This window comes from Bison bison, unplaced genomic scaffold (assembly GCF_000754665.1).
Source record: "Bison bison bison isolate TAMUID 2011002044 unplaced genomic scaffold, Bison_UMD1.0 scf7180017864460, whole genome shotgun sequence".
Classification (NCBI taxonomy): domain Eukaryota; kingdom Metazoa; phylum Chordata; class Mammalia; order Artiodactyla; family Bovidae; genus Bison; species Bison bison.
Window position 1 is genome coordinate 1,698,196 of NW_011495022.1, and position 22,828 is coordinate 1,721,023.

At 36.7% G+C, this 22,828-nt stretch overlaps 1 protein-coding gene across 5 annotated transcripts in view; it reads left to right on the forward strand.

The window, feature by feature from the left end:
- The window catches only part of SESTD1 (SEC14 and spectrin domains 1), a 144,449-nt gene that overhangs the window by 83,692 nt on the left and 37,929 nt on the right, over positions 1-22,828 (forward strand). For all 5 annotated transcript variants that reach the window (XM_010859749.1, XM_010859747.1, XM_010859748.1 and 2 more), the window contains 3 exons: positions 13,627-13,740; positions 15,018-15,115; positions 19,724-19,779. In XM_010859749.1, coding sequence (XP_010858051.1) covers positions 13,627-13,740; positions 15,018-15,115; positions 19,724-19,779 — 268 coding nt within the window. The remainder of the gene's footprint in view (positions 1-13,626; positions 13,741-15,017; positions 15,116-19,723; positions 19,780-22,828) is intronic.

Below are 22,828 nucleotides of genomic sequence, written 5' to 3' on the forward strand. Positions count from 1 at the left end.
TGTGTTCTAAGGGCTTCCCAGGTGGCTCAGTGCTAAAGAATCTACCTGCCAAGAAGGAGAGGTGGGTTTGACCCCTGGATTGGAAAGGTCCCCTGAAGAAAGAAATGGCAACCTACTCCGGTATTCTTGCCTGGGAAATCCCATGGACAGAGGAGCCTTGGCGGGCTATGGTCTATGGGGTTGCAGAGAATCTGACACAATTGAGTGATTAAAAAACAAAACAGCAAAGGTCATCCTGTCTCACTGGCTTCCCTCAGCACCTGAAAGTTCTTGTCCCCTAGGAATGACAGAGTTGAGGAATCTGGGCTGTGCTTCAGCTTCCTGCCTTTCCCTTGGTGGTTGCTGTCCCCTTCCCCCAGTCTTTTTTGTAATTCCTTACCTACCTCCCCACAGTCTTTCTCATGGTCTCTGAGAGGTCTGTGGAGAAGAATCTGCAGGCGCGTTTGAATTCTTCTTGTGTCTTTGTTTCCAACAGGTTCAGTACCTTTATACAAACCACATTCGGCCTTTAGCAATTCACTGGAAAATTTGGCTGAATTCTTAATCTGACTTGTATCATACCTGGTATTTTCCCCAGGTAAGCAAGTGTTCCAGCTCCATTTGTCCTTGAAGGATGGTCTTTACTGGTTTTCCTGTGGACTTAACTCTATGATGTATTTAAAAATTTTCATTTTCCAGATTAATTTGCATTACTTTGTTGTTCTTGTTAGAATTGGAGCAATGCTCTTTCCATCTTTCTACATATCCTAAGCAGAAGACAGATGTTTTGTTTTTCAGTGTTATCTGGCAAACTTTTGTCATGGGTTGATTTGACTGTGATGTAGACTTACTAGAAACTGTTTGCCAGCACTGTAAGCGAAGGCAGCCCTGGCTGTTGGATTATGTTAGGAAAGGTGTTAGCCTAATTGCTAGATGGAAAACTGCATCCCATGGGGGAGAGTCAAAAGTGTACTGAGGAAAGATAGTAAAAGCTGAATGCATGTAGCCATGGTGAGCGAGGATTTCATTCAGGCAAGGAAGTCTGCCTTTTATGCCAGGGCCATGCCGGAAATGTTATTCTGATGGCCTGCAAAGTGGACGGAGGCCAGTAGTTCAGAAGCTAACACTGTGAACACCAAGTAGGAGCAAAGATCCCTTTCGTGAGGAACTTGTCACATCCTGCTTAAGTGAGGCATCTGCTCAGAAATGGTATGCCTATGGCTAAATACCTTGCATCTTGGAGGGTAAAATGGAAGACAGAGAATTCCTATCTGCCTTGGACTGATATCATAGATAGTTTAGTTTTAACTTAGTTTTAAAACTGTGGTTTTGCAGCTTATTGTATCAGTATATTTCTTTCAGATATTGAAGAGATCCAGCTATTTTTCTAGCTGGATAAGTAAATAAGCACTAGACACTTATTTAAAAGCCTAATGTCCTAATGAGATGAGAGTAATTTCAAATGCTGGGTAATATACCACCGAACATAATCTGCTTTAAGGGGCAATTCAAAACCAGTCATTAAATGATACTTAGAACTACATATCATTATAGATGTTTGTTTGATTAACAGTTACTTTCCTTGATGTTATTTTGGATCATTTGAATTGTCATAATTGAGCTTATATTTTTGTATATATTCTAAATACTTTTAAAAGAATAACTGTTAGAAGTACTGGTATTCCTACAAGCAAAAGTTTATGTTTTACCTTATTGGATTATTCATCACAAAGATTTATTACCAGCTGTCCACAATGTTCATCAAATAAATATCCAGTTGTCATTTTAATGACAGCCTGTTCCCATGATTTCATATTTTCCTGCCTATTATCCTTTCTATTTTTTTTTTCCCTCTGGATGGCCTTCCTCTTGTTCAATTTCCTAGTGTTTTTCATCAGCCATTGAATATTCCTCATCTCAGGACATCTCATTGGTCATCTAAATATTTCTTTATATATCCTTCCTGTCTCTGAAATAGATACCTACCTGTTCGTTTTCCTTTTTAGCAACTCAGGTATTCCAGTGCTTTCTGACCTTCAGTAGCATTATACCTGGTACTTTGGTACCTTTTGCTGGGTAGTTGATAGTAGCTATATAGTCTGTCTAATGACAAGGTAAAATTGAAGTAGTACTGGCATTAATCTTAAATTGTGAAACTAATAATCAAAAGGATCTTATTTTCTCATTCTTTATTGTCATTCATGAAGGTCAAAAAATTTTTTTTTCTTTTTACTGGTAATGTTAACCAGTAAGAGCAATAATGTTAACCACCAGTAATGTTAACCACCATTCTAAGTTGTTTTCTTGTCTTATTTCTTCTATTACTGCATCTGATCCTTTTCTCTTTTTGAGGCCTTACCAGTGTTGTGCTCCAGGACCAGACTTCCTTCATGATTCTGTCAAGAATACCTCTGGTACCATCACTTCTGACTTCTTTCTAGTTTTTGCAGAAAATTATTTTCTTTAGTGAGAAAAATATTCCCCAGCCAACAGATACAACCAAATACACACATTGAAATAGTATAACAGATAACATACACATGAATCTGTATTAAGCACTCAGAGACACACTTTCATTTTAGATCTTGGACACACATTGTTAGCATGAATAAAAGTTTAAAAGCATCTGAGTGCCTACAGAGTGAAAGGTTCAGTGTTAGATTCTTTGAGAATATTTTATTAGGGAAGGATAAGTATTTTAGCTATAGATGGAAGAGTGGGAGTAAAGGAGAAATAAATTTTGGGTCTTTCTGTAAATTAGATTCCAGAAAACCTTCATAAATGTTTGATTAAAAACCATATGGTGAATACCTTTTTCCTCAAACTTGTTGAACAATGGTATGTACTAGTTAGTAAAATACTGTGGTTTAGTTGTTTAATTTGTCTTATCTTAACCTCTCTCTACGGAGAAGGCAATGGCACCCCACTCCAGTACTATTGCCTGGAAAATCCCATGGATGGAGGAGCCTGGGAGGCTGCAGTCCATGGGGTCGCTAAGAGTCGGACATGACTGAGTGACTTCACTTTCACTTTTCACTTTAATGCATTGGAGAAGGAAATGGCAACCCACTCCAGTGTTCTTGCCTGGAGAATGCCAGGGGTGGTGGAGCCTGGTGGACTGCCTTCTATGGGGTCGCACTGAGTCAGACATGACTGAAGTGATTTAGCAGCAGCAGCAGCAGCAGCAGCAACCTCTCTCTAACATATGTAAAATAAAGGAAAAAATATTATTTATGTAGGACATTACTATTTTTAAAATGTTATGTTTTTATTTCCTTTGAAAGGACTTGGCAAAAGTTTGAAAAACTTACGTAGGTAGTATTTTTCCCTCCATCTTATGGTTCTTCCATTTTACTCTGGTTCACTTTGGACTTGTTACCAGGTATCAGATTTCCCTGGAGATGTGTCTAAAGTTTAAATTTCTGCTTATTAAAGTGATAACTACTTTAAATATAACCAATAACCCTTTTTGTTAAGATTTTAGTTATATCCATACATACTGAGATATTCATGGAGATGAATATTTGAGGATAATTAACATTGCTTGTGCGTACGCAGTTGCTCAGTCATGCCCGCCTCTTTGCAACCCATGGACTGTAGCCCTCCAGGCTCCTCTGTTCATGGGATTCTCCTGGCAGGAATACTGTAGTGGGTTGCCATTTTCTCCTCCAGAGGATCTTAAAAATTAGGATATGATCCCCACCACATCCCTGAATAGATAAGATAAAGCATATGCTAAAGAGTGATTTTCATAAGGCTAAAGTCATGACACCCATGTAACCATAAAATAACCATAAGTGAAACACATCATGCAACTCATTAACTAATGAAGTTATTAGTAATTTGTGAGGTGTGATTCAAAGAGCACTTGAGGAATTTAGGATTTTTATAGACAGATAAGATTGCCAAAGTAGACACAATATTAGCTAATGTCCTAATCCATAAATTATAAACTTTGAGATTCTGTTACCCTACTGAACAGAAATTTATACTATTGAAATAGTATGTGTATAACATATAGTATCCACATGAATTTGTACTAAGCACACAGAGACACATTTTCATTTTAGATCTTGCACACATAAATAAAATTATTTTAGCATAAATAAAATTTTTAAAAATCCACCGATCATACATTATTTGCATTTCTCTTGAACAAAATCTAAAATTTACCCCTTGTCCCTACCGAGGTTAGTACCTATTGATTAGTCCATAGAAAGTCAGTTAAAGTCATGAGTCTAGCTCTGCATGAACGAATGCCCAAGAATATCTTTTGTCCATTCCCTAAGATTTAGATAGTGTTTCTGATATGTGAAGTACATTTTTAATAGAATTATATTTTGTAAAATTTGAACATTAGTGACATCAGTTCAGTTCAGTCTCTCAGCCGTGTTCGACTCTTTGTGACCCCATGACCCACAGCACTCTAGGCTTCCCTGTCAGTCACCAACTGTGGGAGTCTACCCAAACCTATGTCCATTGAGTTGGTGATGCCATCCAACCATCTCATCCTCTGTCATCCCCTTCTCCTGCCCTCAATCTTTCCCAGCATCAGGGTCTTTTCCAATGAGTCAGCTCTTCGCATGAGGTGGCCAAAGTATTGGAGTTTCAGCTTCTACATCAGTCCTTCCAGTGAACACCCAAGACTAATCTGCTTTAGGATGGACTGGTTGGATATCCTTGCAGTCCAGGGGACTCTCAAGAGTCTTCCTGAACATTCAAATCATTGCAGAATAATAGAAGCTTACTTTCTGAAATTTGATACTACTGATTTTAGTATCAATCTCTCTTTAAGCTTTGTAATCCTAACCAAGACTAGTGGTTTTTTTTTTTTTTTTTAATGTTTTCCCATATTATTTTTCAAATTATTAAATGCTTAAAGGAAGAATTCATTTTTTAAAATTTCCCCTTTTCAAAAATATAAGCAGTTTCTTTTTCATTTAAAGTGTTGCTGTTGTCCAGTTGCTCAGTTGTATATGACTCTTTGCGACTCCTTGAACGGCAGCATGCCAGGCTTCCTTATCTCCCTGAGTTTGTTCAAACTCACACCCATTGAGTTGGTGATGCCATCCAACCATCTCATCCTCTGTCATTCCCTTCTTCTCCTGCCCTCAGTCTTTCCCAGCATCAGGGTCTTCTCCAATGAGTCGGCTCTTTGCATCAGGTGGCCAAAGTATTGGAGCTTGAGCTTTAACATCCATCCTTCCAGTGAATATTCTGGGTTAATTTTCTTTAGGATGACTGGCTTGATCTCTTTTGCTGTCCAAGACTCTCAAGAGTCTTCTTCAGCACCATAGTTCAAAAGTATCAGTTCTGCGGCACTCAGCCTTCTTCATGGCCAACTCTGTACCTGACTACTGGAAAACCATACGGACCTTTGTCGGCAAAGTGACGTCTCTGCTTTGTAATACAGTGTCTAGGTTTGTCGTAGCTTTTTTTCCAAGGAGCAATCATCTTTTAATTTCATGGCTGCGGTTACCATACACAGTGATTTTAAAGCCCAAGAAAATAAAGTCTGTCACTGTTTGTATTTTTTTCCGCGTTTATTTGCCTTGAAATGATGGGACTAGATGCCATGAACTTAGTTCTAAGCCAGCTTTTTCACTCTTCTCTTTCACCTTTATCAAAGACTCTTTAGTTCCTCTTTGCTTTCTGCCATAAGGGTGATGTCATCTGTATATCTGAGGTTATTAATATCTCTTCTGGCAATCTTGATTCCAGGTTGAGCTTCATCCAGCCCAGAATTTCGCATGATGTACTCTGCATATATGTTAAATAAACAGAGTGACAGTATACAGCTTTGATGTACACCTTTCCCAATAATACACTAGCTTTTTTTTTCTTTATATCTTTTGATCCCCTTAACACATTTCTTCACACCCCACCCCACCTAGTAGTTCTCTGTACTTATGAGCTTGTTTTTGTTTGCCAACTTTCAAGGTTCCCCATATGAGATGCTATTTATCTTTCTCCTTCTGACTTAGCCAGAAGGTAAAGAGGTTTTGGAGAAACTTCCATGCTGTTTTTATTTAGATTTAAAAAAATTTTTTTGTTGGTTTCTGCCATACAGTAAGGCAAATCAGCCATAATTATACATACGTTCCGTCCATTTCCTCTCCTCCCCTCCCGCCTTCCCTCCCTCCAAGTCATCACAAAGCTTCAAACTAAGCTCCCTATGCTACACAGCGACTCCTCACTAGCTGTCCATCTTACACCCGATAGTATATGTATATTGATGCCACGTTCTCCATCCGTCCCATTCTCTTCCTCCCCTACTGTGTCCACAAGTCTGTTCTCTGCCTGTGCATCTCCTTTCCTTCCCTGAAAATAGGTTCATCAATATAACTTTTCTAGATTACATATATATGTTAATATAGTGTATTTGTTTTTCTCTTTCTGACTTACTTCACTATGATAACAGGCTCTAAGTTCATCCACCTCACTAGAACTGACTCAGATTCGTTCTTTTTTATAGTTGAGTAATATTTCACTGTATATATGTACCAGATCTTCTTTATCCATTCATCAGTTGATCAACATCTAGGTTGCTTCCATGTCCTGATGACTGTAAACAGCGCAGCTGTGAACATTGGAATACGTGTGTCTTCTTTGTTTACGGCTTTCTCAGAGTATACACCCATAGTGCAGTTGCTGGGTCATATGGCAGGTTTATTCCTCATTTTTGAAGGAATCTCCATACTGTTCTCCATAATGGCTGTATCAGTTTACATTCCCGCCAGCAGTGTAGGACTGTTCCCTTTTCTCCACATCCTCTCCAGCATTTACTGTTTGTAGATTTTTTGATGATGGCCGTCTGACTGGTGTGAGGTGATACCTCACTGTTTCGGTTTGCATTTCTCTAATAATTAGTGATGTTGAACACATTTTCATGTGTTTGCTGTCTGCCCATTTTTGAATTGGATGTTTGTTTTTTGCTGTTGAGTTCTGAGTTCTTTATACAGTTTTGGATATTAGCTCCTTACCAGATACATGATTTCCAAGTACTGTCTTCCGTTGAGTTTGTTTGCCTTTTCATTTTGTTGATGGTTCCTTTTGCTGTGCAGAAGCTTTTTAGTATGACGTAGTCCTACTTATTTATTTTTACTTTTATTGCTTTTACTTTTAGTGTAAGATTAAAAAAAATCAATGCCAAGACCTCTGTCAAGTAGTTTACAGCCTGTATTTTCTTCTAGGGGTTTTAAGGTTCCAGGTCTTATGCTCAAATCTTTGAGCTCTTTTGAGTTAACTTAAGCTTAATTGAGTTTAAAATCTTTCTAATATTATCAATTGACTAGTTAGGTGGAAATCTGTCAATCATTTGGAAATCTATCAGTCATTTAAGATTTATTACTAAGCTGGAAATTATAAATGATATGGTTGTTTTACTGAAAAGAAACACTTGGCAATAACAGAAACCGTAAGATTCACTGTTAGTTGTTACATATAACAACTTAATAAGGAGCATAAGAATGGTAATAATCCTAAAAATTTGACTCAGAGCAATTACCCTGATAAAAAAATTGTACTCATTTCACCAAAATTATTATTTCTTTATCATAATGTCTTTAGTACTCTAAAAATTATGGTAAAAAAGATAGTATATAATGTGATTAGATCAAATTTGGATCTTCATTATGGGAACTGAAAGACTTTCTACACAGAGTGGTCTACCAGGCTAGGCTTACAAATCTGTACTCACATAATTGCTTAAAAGGAAATATAAAAAAGTATGAAAGTAAACCAGCTGAATTTTTTTTTTGGTATAAAAGTAAAATTTCAAAGATCAGGTTATAAAAATAATTTTCCCCTTGTTTGTGATGGCATAATACCACTTTTCATCCTAATTTATATGTAATTTTATCTAACATGAAAATAGATAATTTTAAAGATGATTTACGATTCATTCTTTGTCTTACATAACTATTTTAAAATTAAAGATTATGAATTCCATTTGTGGATGAGAAAAGTCAAAACTGGTCTTTTTACTTTGGTATATGTTAAGATAGTATTATGAAGTTCACTTTGATGCAGTATTTTATAATTGTAATAGTTTAGTGAATTTTCTTTTTAAACTTAAAACAAACTCATTGCATATTATTTCTACATTATATTCTGGACAAAGCAATAAAATTCCTGTAGAATGATACAAGATTTTTGTAACTGGGAAGTGCTGATTTAGAGTGATTCAGTGGGTTATTTTCTGAAATGTTCCATTCCTCTGAGAATGGTATTAAGTATTTTTTGAAAAATGAAATGTCAAATTCATGGTTACATCTTCTCCACAAGTAGGCGTTGTTTGATTTTTAAGAAGATTTGCTTTTGAGCTAGCAAAATGGGTCTTTTTATTAATTAACCATTTTCGAGTACATGAAAATGTCAATAGATATGGAAGTTTTTTAGATAATATAAAGAACTTTATAGATAATAGATAATAAACTTTATAGATAATAAAGAACTGATAATAGTATGTTTAAATCAATGTTCTAATACTATTATGCACTTGTGTCTTTTTGTGTGTTAATCACTCAGTCGTGTCTGACTTTTTTGTGACCCCATGCACCGGGGTCCAGCCCCGGTTGGATCCAGGGATTCCCTCAGGAGGATGGCGTCGGCGACTGAAAGAGATAGATGAAAGAGATAAGGAAAGAATTCTGCAGTTAAGAAAATAGAGGAGAGAAAAGAGGCTGATATTCCTTGGTTTACGCAGAAAGCCAATAAAGCCCCAGCACAGGACTTGCTCTGTTCACGTAGGCCGCAGGTACCCTCTCGAACAGCTGAAGGTGCCCCACCTTAGGCACCTTCTCTAGTGGGTCTTAGAAGCCCAGGCAGGAAAGTGAACACAGAGGGCCTCTGTGCTCCAGGGAATCAGCCTGAAAAGGAAAAGGAAAGAGAAAGAATGACATGGGGAGACCAAGCTTCGGTGAGCAAGGCCCGTAGCTTTATTTTCAAAGGGATCTTTTATACCCTAAGTTGTACATAGAAGGTAATAGGGGGTGCAGAATCATGCAAGGTCAGCAGTCCTTGACCCTTATTGAAACCAGGCTTTTTTTCTGCAAACTTATCAGATACAAAGGCTTTAGGTGATTTACATCATCTTCTGGTCAGGAGACCTGCTAACATTTTTCTTCTGATAAAGGTTAGTCAACCAGAAAAACTTATTTTCTCCAGAGGTGATTTTTCTTAAGTTTGGTGCCACTCCCTGAAAGCACTAGATAGAGTTGCATTCCTATAGGGCAAAGGTGCAGTGGGGATAATCAAGGGAAGAATTTAGTAGCTCAAGGGTCTAGGGTTATTGTTAACATTAAGGCTTCTACTTATATTTCTATATACCAACTATATTAATCAATACACTCCCAGGGACACAATGTGTAAGGGATATGGAAACTTGGCAGCAAGCATCGGCTCAACAAAGAATTCCTCTATTAGTTCTATTTTAACAATTTCTAACTCCCCGAGAGGCTCTGCATTGTTAGAAAGCCTCCTGTGCCTCTTGTGGTTGGGAGGCTGCGAACAATCACATGCGTAGCTGTAAGAGTCTGGAAACCTGCCAGGCGGGTTAGAAAGCTTTCTGAGGGATTTGAATTGGAACACACCTTATTATACCCTGGAGACTTATTAACTAGAGCTCTAAGTTGATTTTCTTACAGAGAAAAGTGATCGGGGATAGCCCCCCATGAATGTCAAAGGAGTTGGTGACTAAGTCATAAAATAGTAAGACAGATTCTGGTTTTGGGGTAGATGCTCAGGCAGGTCCTGGGGGGAGCCCCTTGAGTTCTGACTCACCTTGCCCATCAGAGCTCTCCTGCATGACCTTGTCATGGGTGGGGACTCCCGTGCTGGCTCCTGGCACCCATGGACTATAAACCTGCCAGGCTTCTCTGTCCATGGGATTATCCAGGCAGGAATACTGGAGTGGGTAGCCTTCCCTTCTTCCTGACTCAGGAACTGAACCCATGTCTCCTGCATTGCAAGTGGATTCTTTACTGTCTGAGCTGCTAGGAGAGTCTGTGTCTTTTTGTGTCTTTTGTACTTTGTATTAGAAATTTCAGCAGTTGTATCATTATTTCTCTGTTTTCATATTTAGAATCTTAGGGTAAAAAGGGGTCACACATAATACATGTGACCTCAATATGTTTTGAACTCTTATTTTCTAGTTTTCTTTTTAATTTTGGTGATCACTGCTTTGGAGGACTGAATTTTTGTTTAATTATTCTTATTTTCCTCTTTGCCAGGTAATAAAACATCTCCCATAAGATAAAATGACTCCCTGATTTGCATTGTTTTATATTTTAACTTTTGTGCAGGTTTGGTATATTAGTGATTTCTTTAAGAACTGTAAGAAAAGGGAATATAGGAAATTTTCCTAGTATAAATTTTTGTAATTTAAGAAGCTGCAGTGAATGGTTTTAGAGAAAATAACCTAGCGTAGGAATCCAAATTTGTTTTACCACATTGATTCCCAAATGTGTTCTTTTATATATATATATATAATTTAGTTTCTAATATGTTTCTGTAATTTACTAGTGTCCAGAAATCTTTCTCTAAACGATTTCCGTTTTTAAAATTAGGGTTCAGTTCAGTTCAGTCGCTCAGTCGTTTCTGACTCTTTGCGACCCCATGAATCGCAGAACGCCAGGCCTCCCTGTCCATCACCAACTCTGGGAGTTCACTCAGACTCACGTTCATCGAGTCAGTGATGCCATCCAGCCATCTCATCCTCTGTCGTCCCCTTCTCCTCTTGCCCCCAATCCCTCCCGGCATCAGAGTCTTTTCCAATGAGTCAACTCTTCGCATGAGGTGGCAAAAGTACTGGAGTTTCAGCTTTAGTATCATTCCTTCCAAGGAAATCCCAGGGCTGATCTCCTTCAGAATAGAATTAGCATTCTGATTTCATCTCAGACCTAAAGCCTCACTTCCCCATGCTCAGCCCTGAAAAATGTAGTATCATATTTTTGCTTGTGTATTTGAAATTACTGTGTTTGTGAAATCCCATTCCTCTGTGATGGTTGCTGTCACTTAGAGTTCATTTTGCTGTCTGTTAAAAGGTGATTTGTCCTCTTAGAAGCAGTTGTCTGTATAGTTCTTATGTTGCATTCTGGCAAGTGGTGTCATTTTCCAAAGGCAATTGAAAACAACACCAGCTGTGTGCTGAGAGGAAGGCTTCTCCTTCCTCCTTAGGATGCCACTCCTGACTCACTTGAAAAGATGATTCTTAGTTCCAAGCATTTTCATACAATAAGGTTCTTTCCTACTGTTGCAGGCTTCTCCTATAATGTTGTTTCCCTCATTCTTTTTGAAACATATATTATGCAATAAAATAGAAACAGTTATGGCTGTTTTGCCAGCCTCATCTGCACTTTCTCCTCACTCTCGCCATCTCAATAAAAATGAGATTATTGCAGCGGAAATAGAGATATTTCACCATGGTAGATAGTTCTTTAAATTGTTAATTTGAAGTGATGGTGGTTTTGAGTCAGATCACCTGACTGTTTAAACCGTTGTTTTTTTGTTGACTTTGTTTAGCTTTGAGATGCCTTTGCTGTTGATACAATTTGGTATATCTACATAGCAGATCTACTGTTTTCACTTTGAACAGCCACCAATGAATTTTATAAGAATATGGATACTATAAAAATTTTTGTAGTGATGGAGAAAATTTGTTTTATGCAAATTGCCATAATTATCACGTTCCTTTGTTTACATTTGTTTTGCATAAATAAAAATATCATAATAGCAGTAATCTTAGCCAACTATTTAAAAAATTATATTTAGTAAGAGATAGTATATCCTCAAATATATTTTACATCATGAAAGAAAGTGAATCTACTAATTACATTTAAATTGATTTTTAGGAAAAACAAGAAATATTCAGAACTTATAAATTCGCAGAAAATAACTGCGAATTTTCCCTTTGGCTTTTGTTGTTATTAATTACTAAATCGTGTCCTACTCTTTGCAACACCATGGACTGTAGCCCGCTAGGCTCCTCTCTCCATGGGATTTCCCAAGCAAGAATATTGGAGTGGGTTGCTATTTCCTTCTCCAGGGAATCTTCCTGACCCAGGGGTTGAACCCGCATCTCCTGTATTAGCAGGCAGATTCTTTACCACTCAGCCACCAAGGAAGTCCCTCCCTTTGGCTTATTAAACTTGAAATCTGTTGCTAGTAAACTTTAAGGTATTTAGGAACTACAACTGCAAATGAACTTAGTGTATTTAGGTGTACATAGTGAGATTAACCAGAGTGGATAGAAGATGACAACTGTTGTCTTCACTGGGCAAGATAGGTTATTTATTAGAGAAAAGGACCCAAATTAAATGTATAGGATGACAACTCATTAGAATTATAACCTCTTAGAGCTTAAAGAGACTTCATAGATAATTTAATGCAGCTGCCTTCTTTGGCACATGGATAAGCCTGGAGTGAATTCGTTTAGGTTGTTTTCTACAAGTCAGTGATTTGTGGCAGAGCTAGGACAGAAACCTGGAATAATTGGCCCCTGGCTTAGTATCCTTCCAATTATCATGTAATAATGTTTAACCTAGGAAAGGGATTTGAAATCATTTGGAATATCCTGGTAAAGCTTTTGGCCCTCTGTGCTACCATGACCAAAGAGAAAACATTTAGATTTAGTTAGAGTATTTTCAGTAAAGGTTTTAGAAACAAAATGGAAAACCTTTAATCTACTTCTTTTTATAAAAATGTGCAAAACTCTCTGGAATATTATAGAAATAACCTATGGCTGATTCCTGTTGAGGTTTGACAGAAAGCAACAAAATTCTGTAAAGCAATTATCCTTCAATAAAAAAATAAATTAAAAAAAAAGCAAAATAAAGAGCTGCTTTACTTTGTAGAAGCATCTTATTCATCCTTATATTCCCAGCTCTAGAGTATGTCACTTCTAATAAATAATACTTCTAATAAATAAATGTAGTGTCCACTGTGGAGAAGGAAATGACAATCCACTCCAGTATTCTTGCCTGGAAAATCCTATGGGCGGAGGAGCCTGGCGGGCTACAGTCCATGGGGTCGCAGAGAGTCAGACACAAAACAGTGAATGTTGAACAAATGAAAAACATATCATTAAAAAGTTATAAGGGGTATATGATACCAATTTCTCAGGAGATATGTTTTCACTGTTTGAATATTGTGCCAAATAAAGGAAGATTGAGGGCAGGAGGAGAAGGGGTGACAGAAGATGAGATGGTTGGATGGCATCACCGACTCAATGGACATGAATTTGAGCAAACTCTGGGAGACAGTGAAGGACAGGGAAGCCTGGTGTGATGCAGTTCATGGGGTCACAAAGAGTCGGACACGACTTGGTGACTGAACAACAACAACTATAAAGGGATTGATTTTTACACCAAGAAATTACTCATATCAATCAGATTTTGAAAATATTTAAACTGAGCTGCTAGTCTCTTTTTTTTAAATGAGATTTTAGAAATGGATTATGGTAGCTCTTTTCTTAACAGATACTGACAGTTTATTGAATTGCTTTTAAATGCTGTTGTATTATTAAATATTTATATAATATTTAATCATGTTGGAAACAGTATTGGATATTACCTCCTCATCACTTTTCTTGACATTAATAGTGGCTCATTAAGTTTTTTTTCTTTTTTTTTTTTTTTACCTTTATAGGTTATTTTAGTATCTGCCAATAAATTGACTCGTTATATAGAACCATGCCAGTTAACGGAAGATTTTGGTGGGAGTCTCACCTATGATCACATGGATTGGTTAAATAAGAGGCTGGTTGGTATATTACAATGAGATAACATGTTATTACATATAAATAAGATATTTTGATAGCTATTTCATTTTAATCCACTAAAATGTAGATTGTTTTTCATTGTAAAAAACTAAAGAAATATAACATGTACCACGTGATAGCATTATGCTTGAAAGCAGATACTCTGGAGACAGACTCACAAGTGTTAACCATTACTGGTGTCATTAGTAGCAGTATTAAAGTTGTAAATCTTTTGAGTTGAATAATAGTAGCATAATTTCCTGAGAGATAATCTAGTTGATACACCATTTTCAGAGAAATATTTAGACATCAATTTGAGTTGAAAAGCAAGGTTAAGGTGTTTATTTCTGAAAATATATCTTCTTTCCCAGGACAGACTTTGGAAATCTGCTATTCTGTACACAAATACATTACTGCTTAATTGAACAGCTGGGGACTAAAAGAACAAATTTAAGTTAACTCAGTTTAGACTATATGCTAATGTTTGGAGAACGATGAGTTAATGGATATTTCAGAATGGATAACCAGTTCTTTTTTCACTGTATTTTGAATAATGATATGAGACAAATAAGTGTCTATTTTGTTATAAACAGACTTGCCCAAGTCCCTTTTTAGAAATATTTTAAGAAATCATGTTAAGATTATAACTAATTTATTCTCGTGCTACATGCTTGTACATAAAACTTTTATTTATTTGACTTTTTTTAAAATTTTATTTTATTTTTAAACTTTACAATATTGTATTGGTTTTGCCAAATATCGAAATGAAGAAATCATGTTAAGATTATAACTAATTTATTCTCCTGCTACATGCTTGTACATGAAACTTTTAAACTGTTACATACAGTCAGAATGATTAATAGAATAACATAAAGAAATATTCTTTTAACTGAAATTAGAGGCTTAGAACTGGTCTAAATAATGTTCATATAGTGAAAATGATTGTTGGTGCAGATGTTTCTTAAGGAAACAGGAATAAATATAAACTGATCTGATTGAGGAACAAAATAATTTCTTAGTGTATTTAAATTATAAAAATTCCTTATCCATTAAAACTGTTCACTGTTTTAGGAAGCAGTTTTGTCTTCTTAGTTGTAAGAAGCAGGTGGTTTTTGTCTTTTATACTGCTGGGCTCTAGTGATTGACTTGTGGACTCTGATATCCAGAGCTGGAACCAGAATCCCGCCTGGATAATTATGTTGCTCTTTGTTGGAAATCCTTCTGTTCATATCAACTTTTAAGGTTATTCTTAATATGTTAATAAAATCTCATACTGTAGGTTTTTGAGAAGTTTACAAAGGAATCTACATCATTATTAGATGAACTTGCATTGATTAACAATGGAAGTGATAAAGGAAATCAGCAAGAGAAAGAAAGGTAAGTGGCTTGTTGTTGTTCAGTCACTAAGCTTTTGTTTTTGTTTGTTTGTTTGTTTTTTAGTCACTGAGTCTTGTCTGACTCTGTGACCCCATGAACTACAGCACGCCAGGCTTTCCTGTCCTTCAGGATCTCCGGAGGTTTGCTCAAATTCATGTCCATTGAGTTGGTGATGGCATCTAACAATCTCATCCTCTGTTGCCCCTTCTCCTCCTGCCCTCAATCTTTCCTAGCATCAGGGTCTTTTCTGTTGAGTCAGCCCTTTGCAACAGGTGGCCAAAGTATTGGAGCTTCAACATCAGTCCTTCCAATGAATATTCAAGGTTGATTTCCTTTAGGATTGACTGGTTTGATCTCTGCTGTCCAAGGGACTCTCAAGAGTCTTCTTCAGCACCACTATTCAAAAGCATCCATTCTTCAGCGCTCAGCCTTCATTATGGTCCAACTCTTAAATCTGTACCTGGCTACTGGAAAAAGCATGGCTCTGACTATACGGGCCTTTGTTGGCAAAGTGATGTCTCGGCTTTTTCATACCCTGTCTAGATTTATCATAGCTTCTCTTCCAAGGAGCTAACATCTTTTAATTTCATGGCTACAGTCACCATCTGCAGTGATTTTGGAGCCCAAGAATATAAAATCTATCACTTCTTTTCACTCATCTGTTTGCCATGAAGTGATGGAACCGGATGCCATGATCTTAATTTTTTGGATGTTGGATTTTACACGAGTCTTTCACTTTGTTCTTTCACCCTCATCAAGAGGCTCTTTAGTTCCTCTTCACTTTCTGCCGTTAGAGAGGTATCATCTGTATATCTGAGGTTATTGATATTTCTCCTGGCAGTCTTAATTCCAGCTTGTGCTTCATCCAGTCTGCATTTCATATGATGTATTCTGCACATAAGTTAAATAAACAGGGTGACAGTATACAGCCTTGACATATTCCCTTCTCAACTTTGAACCAGTCCATTTTTCCATGTCCAGTTGTAACTGTTGCTTCTTGTCCTGTATACAGGTTTCTCAGGAGACAGGTAAGGTGGTCTGGTATTCCCATCTCTTTAAGAATTTTTCACAGTTTGTTGTGATCCACAGTCAAAGCTTTGTTATAGTCAAGGAAGCAGAAGTAAGTGTTTTTCTGGAATTACTTGCTTTTTCTGTGATCCAGTGAAAGTGAAGTCGCTTAGTCATGTCCGACTCTTTGCGACCCCATGGACTGTAGCCCACCGGGCTCCTTACATCCATGGAATTTTCTAGGCAAGAGTACTGGAGTGGATTGCCATTTCCTTCTCCAGGGGATCTTCCTGATCCGGGTATCGAACCTGGGTCTCCTGCATTGCAGGCAGACGCTTTACCATCTGAGCCACCAGGAAGCCAGTAGATATTGGCAATTTGATCTCTGATTTCTCTGCCTTTTCTAAATCCAGCTTGCACATCTGGAAGTTCTTGGTTCTGAAGCTTAACTTGAAGGATTTTGAGCATTACCTTGCTAGCATGTGAAATGAGCTCAATTATACAGTAGTTTGAACATTCTTTGGCATTGCCTTTCTTTGGGATTGAAATGAAAACTGACCTTTTCTAGTCCTGTAGCCACTGCTGATTTTTACAAATTTTCTGACATATTGAGTGTAGCACTGTAACTGTATAATTTTTTAGGATTTGAAATAGCCCAGCTAGAATTCCATCACCTCTGTTAGCTTTGTTTATAGTGATTCCTCCTAAGGTCCACTTGACTTCACGCTCCAGGATGTCTGGGTCTAGATGAGTGATCACACTATCATGGCTACCTGGGTCATTTAGACCTTTTTAGTATAGTTCTCTGTATTCTTGCCACTTCTTCTTAAACTCTTTTGCTTCTGTTAGGTACATACTGTTTCTGTCCTTTATTGTGCCCATCTTTGCATGAAATGTTCCCTTGATATTTCCAGTTTTTTTAAAGAGAACTCTAGTCTTTCTCATTCTACTGTTTTCCTCTGTTTCTTTGCATTGTTCCCTAGGAAGGATTTCTTCACTCTTCTTGCTATTCTCTGGAACTCTGCATTCAGTTCGGTATATCTTTCCCCTTCTCCTTTGCCTTTCACTTCTCTTTTCTCAGCTATCTGTAAGGTCTCTGCAGACAACCACTTTGCCTTCTTGTATTTCTTTTTTGGGGGAAGGTTTTGGTCACCACCTCCTGTATAGTGTTACAAACCTCCATGCATAGTTCTTCAGTCACTCTGTCAGATCAAATCCTTGAATCTATTCATGCAATTACTTTATTTTCACAAAGCTATAAGTTATCTGTTAGAAGATAACCTCTGTTAATGCAAGCCAAGAGAACTAAGGTAAGCACATCTCCATCAAACTTAGCATACAAAAGTTGTGTTAAATTTATTTTTTAATTCTTGAGAATTTGATTACATGTAAAATTTATTGATTTGAATCCAGGTTTCTTTACAAAAGAGTTTTTTGTTGAATAGAAATATACTTTTTTCAGACTCTGTGTATAATAATTTGCAAGAAATATTTTCAAACTGAAAGACTTACCTTCCTTTTTAGAGTTTTACTTTGCTTGTAAAGAGTGCAGAAAAGCTTGCAGCTTGAAATAAAATCATTATAACCTTATTTAAATACATTAGCACTTAAATGCCTATCTTGTGAAACTCCCGTGTCCTTGTAAAATATTCATGAGTTCAGCTTGGGGAATTTATACTGTTTTATGACACTGGATGAAGTAATTGTTCATGTGTATTATCTAAATGTAACTACCTAGATGTATCATTTTAAGAGATTTCCATTGAACTTTTCAGCCTTAACAATTTGCAGACCAATTTCCTTTCCCCAGGTGAAAAGCACTGTAGGAAGCAAAGTAATCCTCAGTAATAAAGTAGTCACTAGACAGTAATTTTTCATTAGGAAATTTGAAAGGATCAACACTTACCTTGTCTGTCTCTTTTGAATCTGACCTTATAAATACAATGAAACTTTGACAAAATGCATTGTTACTCTGTTAATCCAAAATAGTCACAGACCGATTAAGTGAGATAAGGTAGGACAGCTATCAGAAGGTCATAGTTTAATGCCAAATCTTGATTTAAAACAAAGTAAAACAAGTGGTTTGAATATAAGTCTAAAGTAAGAACTAACATTTAGTAACATTCCTACCTTAGAGACCATATAAAAATGTAAAAATTTTACATATATGTAAACATGTGAATGTGTGTATAGATATCACACACACACGTGCTATGTAATTGAAAATATCACGCAAGTTACTTGACAAAAGTTTGCCAAACCTCTTTATTTCTGAATAGTCTAACAGTAAGTCTGGTGTTTCTCGGAAACATGTTCTTAGGTAAGACATCCTAAGAGGGCACTGGTAGAAAAAGAGTTGGTAGTCACAGAGTTTAGTGCTGTTCTCTGTTCCCCTCTCTGGGAATCACTGTGAATATTCACAGAATACAGGCTCCCAGGTAGTGCTAGTGGTGAAGGGCCAGTAGAGGAGACAAGAGAGACACGGTTTTGATCCCTGGGTGGGCAAGATCCTCTGGAGAAGGGAATGGCAGCCCACTCCAGTACTCTTGCCTGAAAAATTCCATGGACAGAGGAGCCTGGTAGTCACAAAGCTGAAGGACACAGCTGAAGCAACGTAGCACGCATGCATGGGTTCTGAGAAAGTGTTGCAGTAAAGAAACCTGTTTAATTGCTTTCTTACATTTTCCTGCACTTACGTGCCACTGGAACCCTGTTTTTTTCCTACCTAATAGTAATCTCCTTCAGTGCTTTGGGAAACACTAGGAAACCATGGCTTGTGACTGCAGAAAGTGTCAGGTGAAATCTTGTATTTGCCAATCTCTTCCCAAGGAACTCAGGTGTTATTACATAGTCTCTTTTAAACTCCGTATAACAAAATCCCTCTTGGAAATTTTCATCACTTATTTCAGTCCTTAGGAAGCACCTGGTCTATACAAGAGGGAAAGCCCTAGATCAGCTGACAGAAGTGCAAGGTCTAGAGCTGGACCTGTTACAGTAGCTAGGCCCCGGCTTTGACTTGCCGTGCATCTCTCCTTTATCATCTCCACTGACCGTGTATGTTTAAAAAAATGAAGGCCATAGTTCAACTGCAAATGAAATGTGATTAGTACAGGGAAGAGAGCACGTGTGCTAGGGGACACGCATACGATTATCAGAGGCTATTTGCAGCTCTCAGGGATTGCTGTAGCTAAGAAACTTCTGATTGGAGGATGGCTGCGTGCATGTTTTTAATGTTAATGCTCTTGGGTTACTGTATAGTGACAAATTTCAGTTTAAAGCACGTATCCAGTAGAAAATAACAAAATGGATTCCTCTGATATACTTGAAATAATACTGTAATTAATAGCAATACATTGTAGTTTCCAAGTATTGTATTTTATGATTTATCACATAGATGTTTCTTTGCTTGCTAGTGTTTAATTATCTCTAATGGACTTCCTGATAGTTAAGAGAAATTAGCCTGGTAGGCCAATATACTTCAGATTTTCATACTTATATGTCCCTGTTTTGGTAAGTATATATAAAGGATTTCCTTAAGTTATATATTAATAAATAGAAATACATGTAGTTTTAAAAAACTACTCTTTTGGTGCTTGCCAGGTCTGTGGATTTAAACTTTCTTCCATCAGTTGATCCTGAAACTGTTCTTCAGACAGGTAAGATGAGACAATGTATTCATTATTGATAATCATAATCTATTAAATCAGCTGTATATTAATCAGTAAGATAAACATGAATTGAGTACGTATTATGTTGTAGAAACTCAAGAAATTTTTCAAACTACTCTTTGGTTTAACCTACTACTACTACTAAGTCACTTCAGTCGTGTCCGACTCTGTGCGACCCCATAGATGGCAGCCCACCAGGCTCCCCTGCCCCTGATTTAACCTAACAGTATATTAATATACTCTATAATATTAAAAATTATTAATAATTATCAGTTATCTTGAAATATTTGAATTTATTTATCTGTGACTTGAAGATAAAAACTACTGTTTCATTGGGTTGCTATGAGGATTATTGAATATGGATTATGTTACTAACATTGTATTTTTATACATTTTCATATTTCATTCCCATAACAACTCCTAGAAAAAATAAGTATTATTTTCTCTATTTGTATTTGAGGAAGCCAGGGCTTATAGATATTAAAAAACTTGCTCAAGATGAGATGATTACTAAGTTCTATCACCATAACACTAACAATAAGGTATAAATCCAAAGCCGCTTGTCGTGCTGGACAGTCGTTTGTAGAAGCATGCAGCACCGCAGTGGCCTTGCGCGCGGTGCGTGTGCACTTGCACATAGCTGCGTGATTTGTGTATCCAGCCCAAATAGGAGTTCCACGAAGTCTGGAATGCGTTGGAATTGTTTCCAATGAAAATACCTTAATTGTATTTATAATGTATTTTTCTAGTAATAGGGCATACTTCTAGTCCTCTAGCAGGTAATGTTTTAAGCACTTGAAGTGCGCTAACTCATTTATCCTTCACCACTCTTGTCATCCCAGTGTTAAGGTGGGGAAACTGAGGCAATAGGATTAGTGACTTACGCAGATTGCACAATTGACAATGCTAAATTTGGTACTCCAACCAAGGCAGTTTGGTTTCCACCTGTGGTCTTTGAAACCATTATATAGTGCTGCTTCTGTAATGGAATTGATGTCCACAAGGAAAACATTAAAGGTAGCAGTCATCAAAATAGAAAAATAATATGTATTCTGAACTTAATGACTTTAATGCATATATATATGTAAAGAATGTATGTGTATATATATATATAGAAAGACTTTGCGTAAGTCTTTAAAACAGGTGTTTTTCCAATTATAAAGTGTGATAAAGAGTAAAGAAAGAAATTCTGAATATCTTTATTGTATAGATTCAGTTTTCCTAAGTTTTTTTTATTATGATTTAGGTCTTACTTCCTGAAAGACCAAAGAAATAATTGTAATCTGAGTAACTACATGTTTAGATGGTAAAATAGACTGTCAGTAAAAATATTGCTTTAGATTAAAAATACCTAATATGTTTATATTTAATATTTTAAAAGTTGCTTAAGCCATTGAATTAAGACACCTGTTACACTTTATTTTAGAATTATCTTTATATGTCACTGAATCCTTTTTGTTTGTTATTGGCTCATAAAGCAAAGATAGAAAATATAAAATGGAGACATTTAAAACAATCTTGGATATTTTTCAGTAATTGGTAAAAACCTCTAAATCATAAGAAAAAATGTTTATATTATTTAAAGCCATTTAAATTTAGGACACTTTCTTTAATAAAATTGAAGAGGAAAGAATTTAAATGTCTATATTTTGGGCTTCTTAGTAATAATTATAGTTATATTATCCTAGAAAAACAATTTATAGTTTATTCACTTTTAAAATTGTTAATATTATATGTATAGCTTTAGATGTTGCACATTCTATAATTTTAATTTCTTTTGCATGAGTTGTTTTTCTTCATGAGGTTGCTATAATCAAAGAACTTTGAATTTAATTTTTACACTAGTATAGCCCCTCATGATTCACAGTTAATATGTTGTAGAGATTTATGTAGAGATTATTTGAATATTATTTTGTACCAGTAGTGAAGACTTAGTCCCTTTAATCATTCATTTGTTACACACCAACATTTCTCTAAGGTGCTATGATTAAGGGTATGAATTAATACTGAAATCCTACAACATATTACTTAGTATTGTTTAGTACCATCAGACAAACATGCTAATTGGTACCATCAGACACGAAGTCCAAGATTGTAATTGTGCTCTGAAGGGAAAGAATGTTGGATGGCACAGTATCCTGAGCAGTGAATCCAATAACAACAAGAATGTGATAGAAAGATTGTTAGATCTAGAAAATATATATGCTATATGTATACTATATATTTACTATATAGTATGACGTATATGGTATGTATGTATTTATGACACTGGTCTTCCCCGAGTTGCAGCGTGGTTGCATCCTGATAAACCCATCATAAGTTGAAAATATCATGTCGAAATGCATTTAATACACCTAAAGTACCAAGCGTCATAGCTTAGTCTGGCCTACCTTAAACATGTTCAGAACACTTACGTTACCCTACAGTTGGATGGAATCATCTAAAGCAAAGCCCATTTTATAATACAGTGTTTAACTGAGTCAGGCTTCTCGGGAGTGATTGGAGGGGTCTGGAGGGGGGAAGAGGGACAATTAAGCTTCACTGGAAGCAGTTAGGGAGTTGATGGAAAGAAGGCAGCCACTTCAGGGCCATCAAGGCAGGAGGCAGCCTGGCAGTTGGCACAACAGTCCAGCGAAGAAAGGGAAAATCATCAGTCCATTTCACCACCAAAAAATAAAAGTACATATGTTTAGGTACCATTTCATACCAGTCAGAATGGCTGCAATCCAAAAGTCTACAAATAATAAATGCTGGAGAGGGTGTGGAGAAAAGGGAACCCTCTTACACTGTTGGTGGGAATGCAAACTAGTACAGCCACTATGGAGAACAGTGTGGAGATTCCTTAAAAAACTGGAAATAGAACTGCCTTATGACCCAGCAATCCCACTGCTGGGCATACACACTGAGGAAACCAGAAGGGAAAGAGACACGTGTACCCCAATGTTTATCGCAGCACTGTTTGTAATAGCCAGGACATGGAAGCAACCTAGATGTCCATCAGCAGATGAATGGATAAGAAAGCAGTGGTACATATACA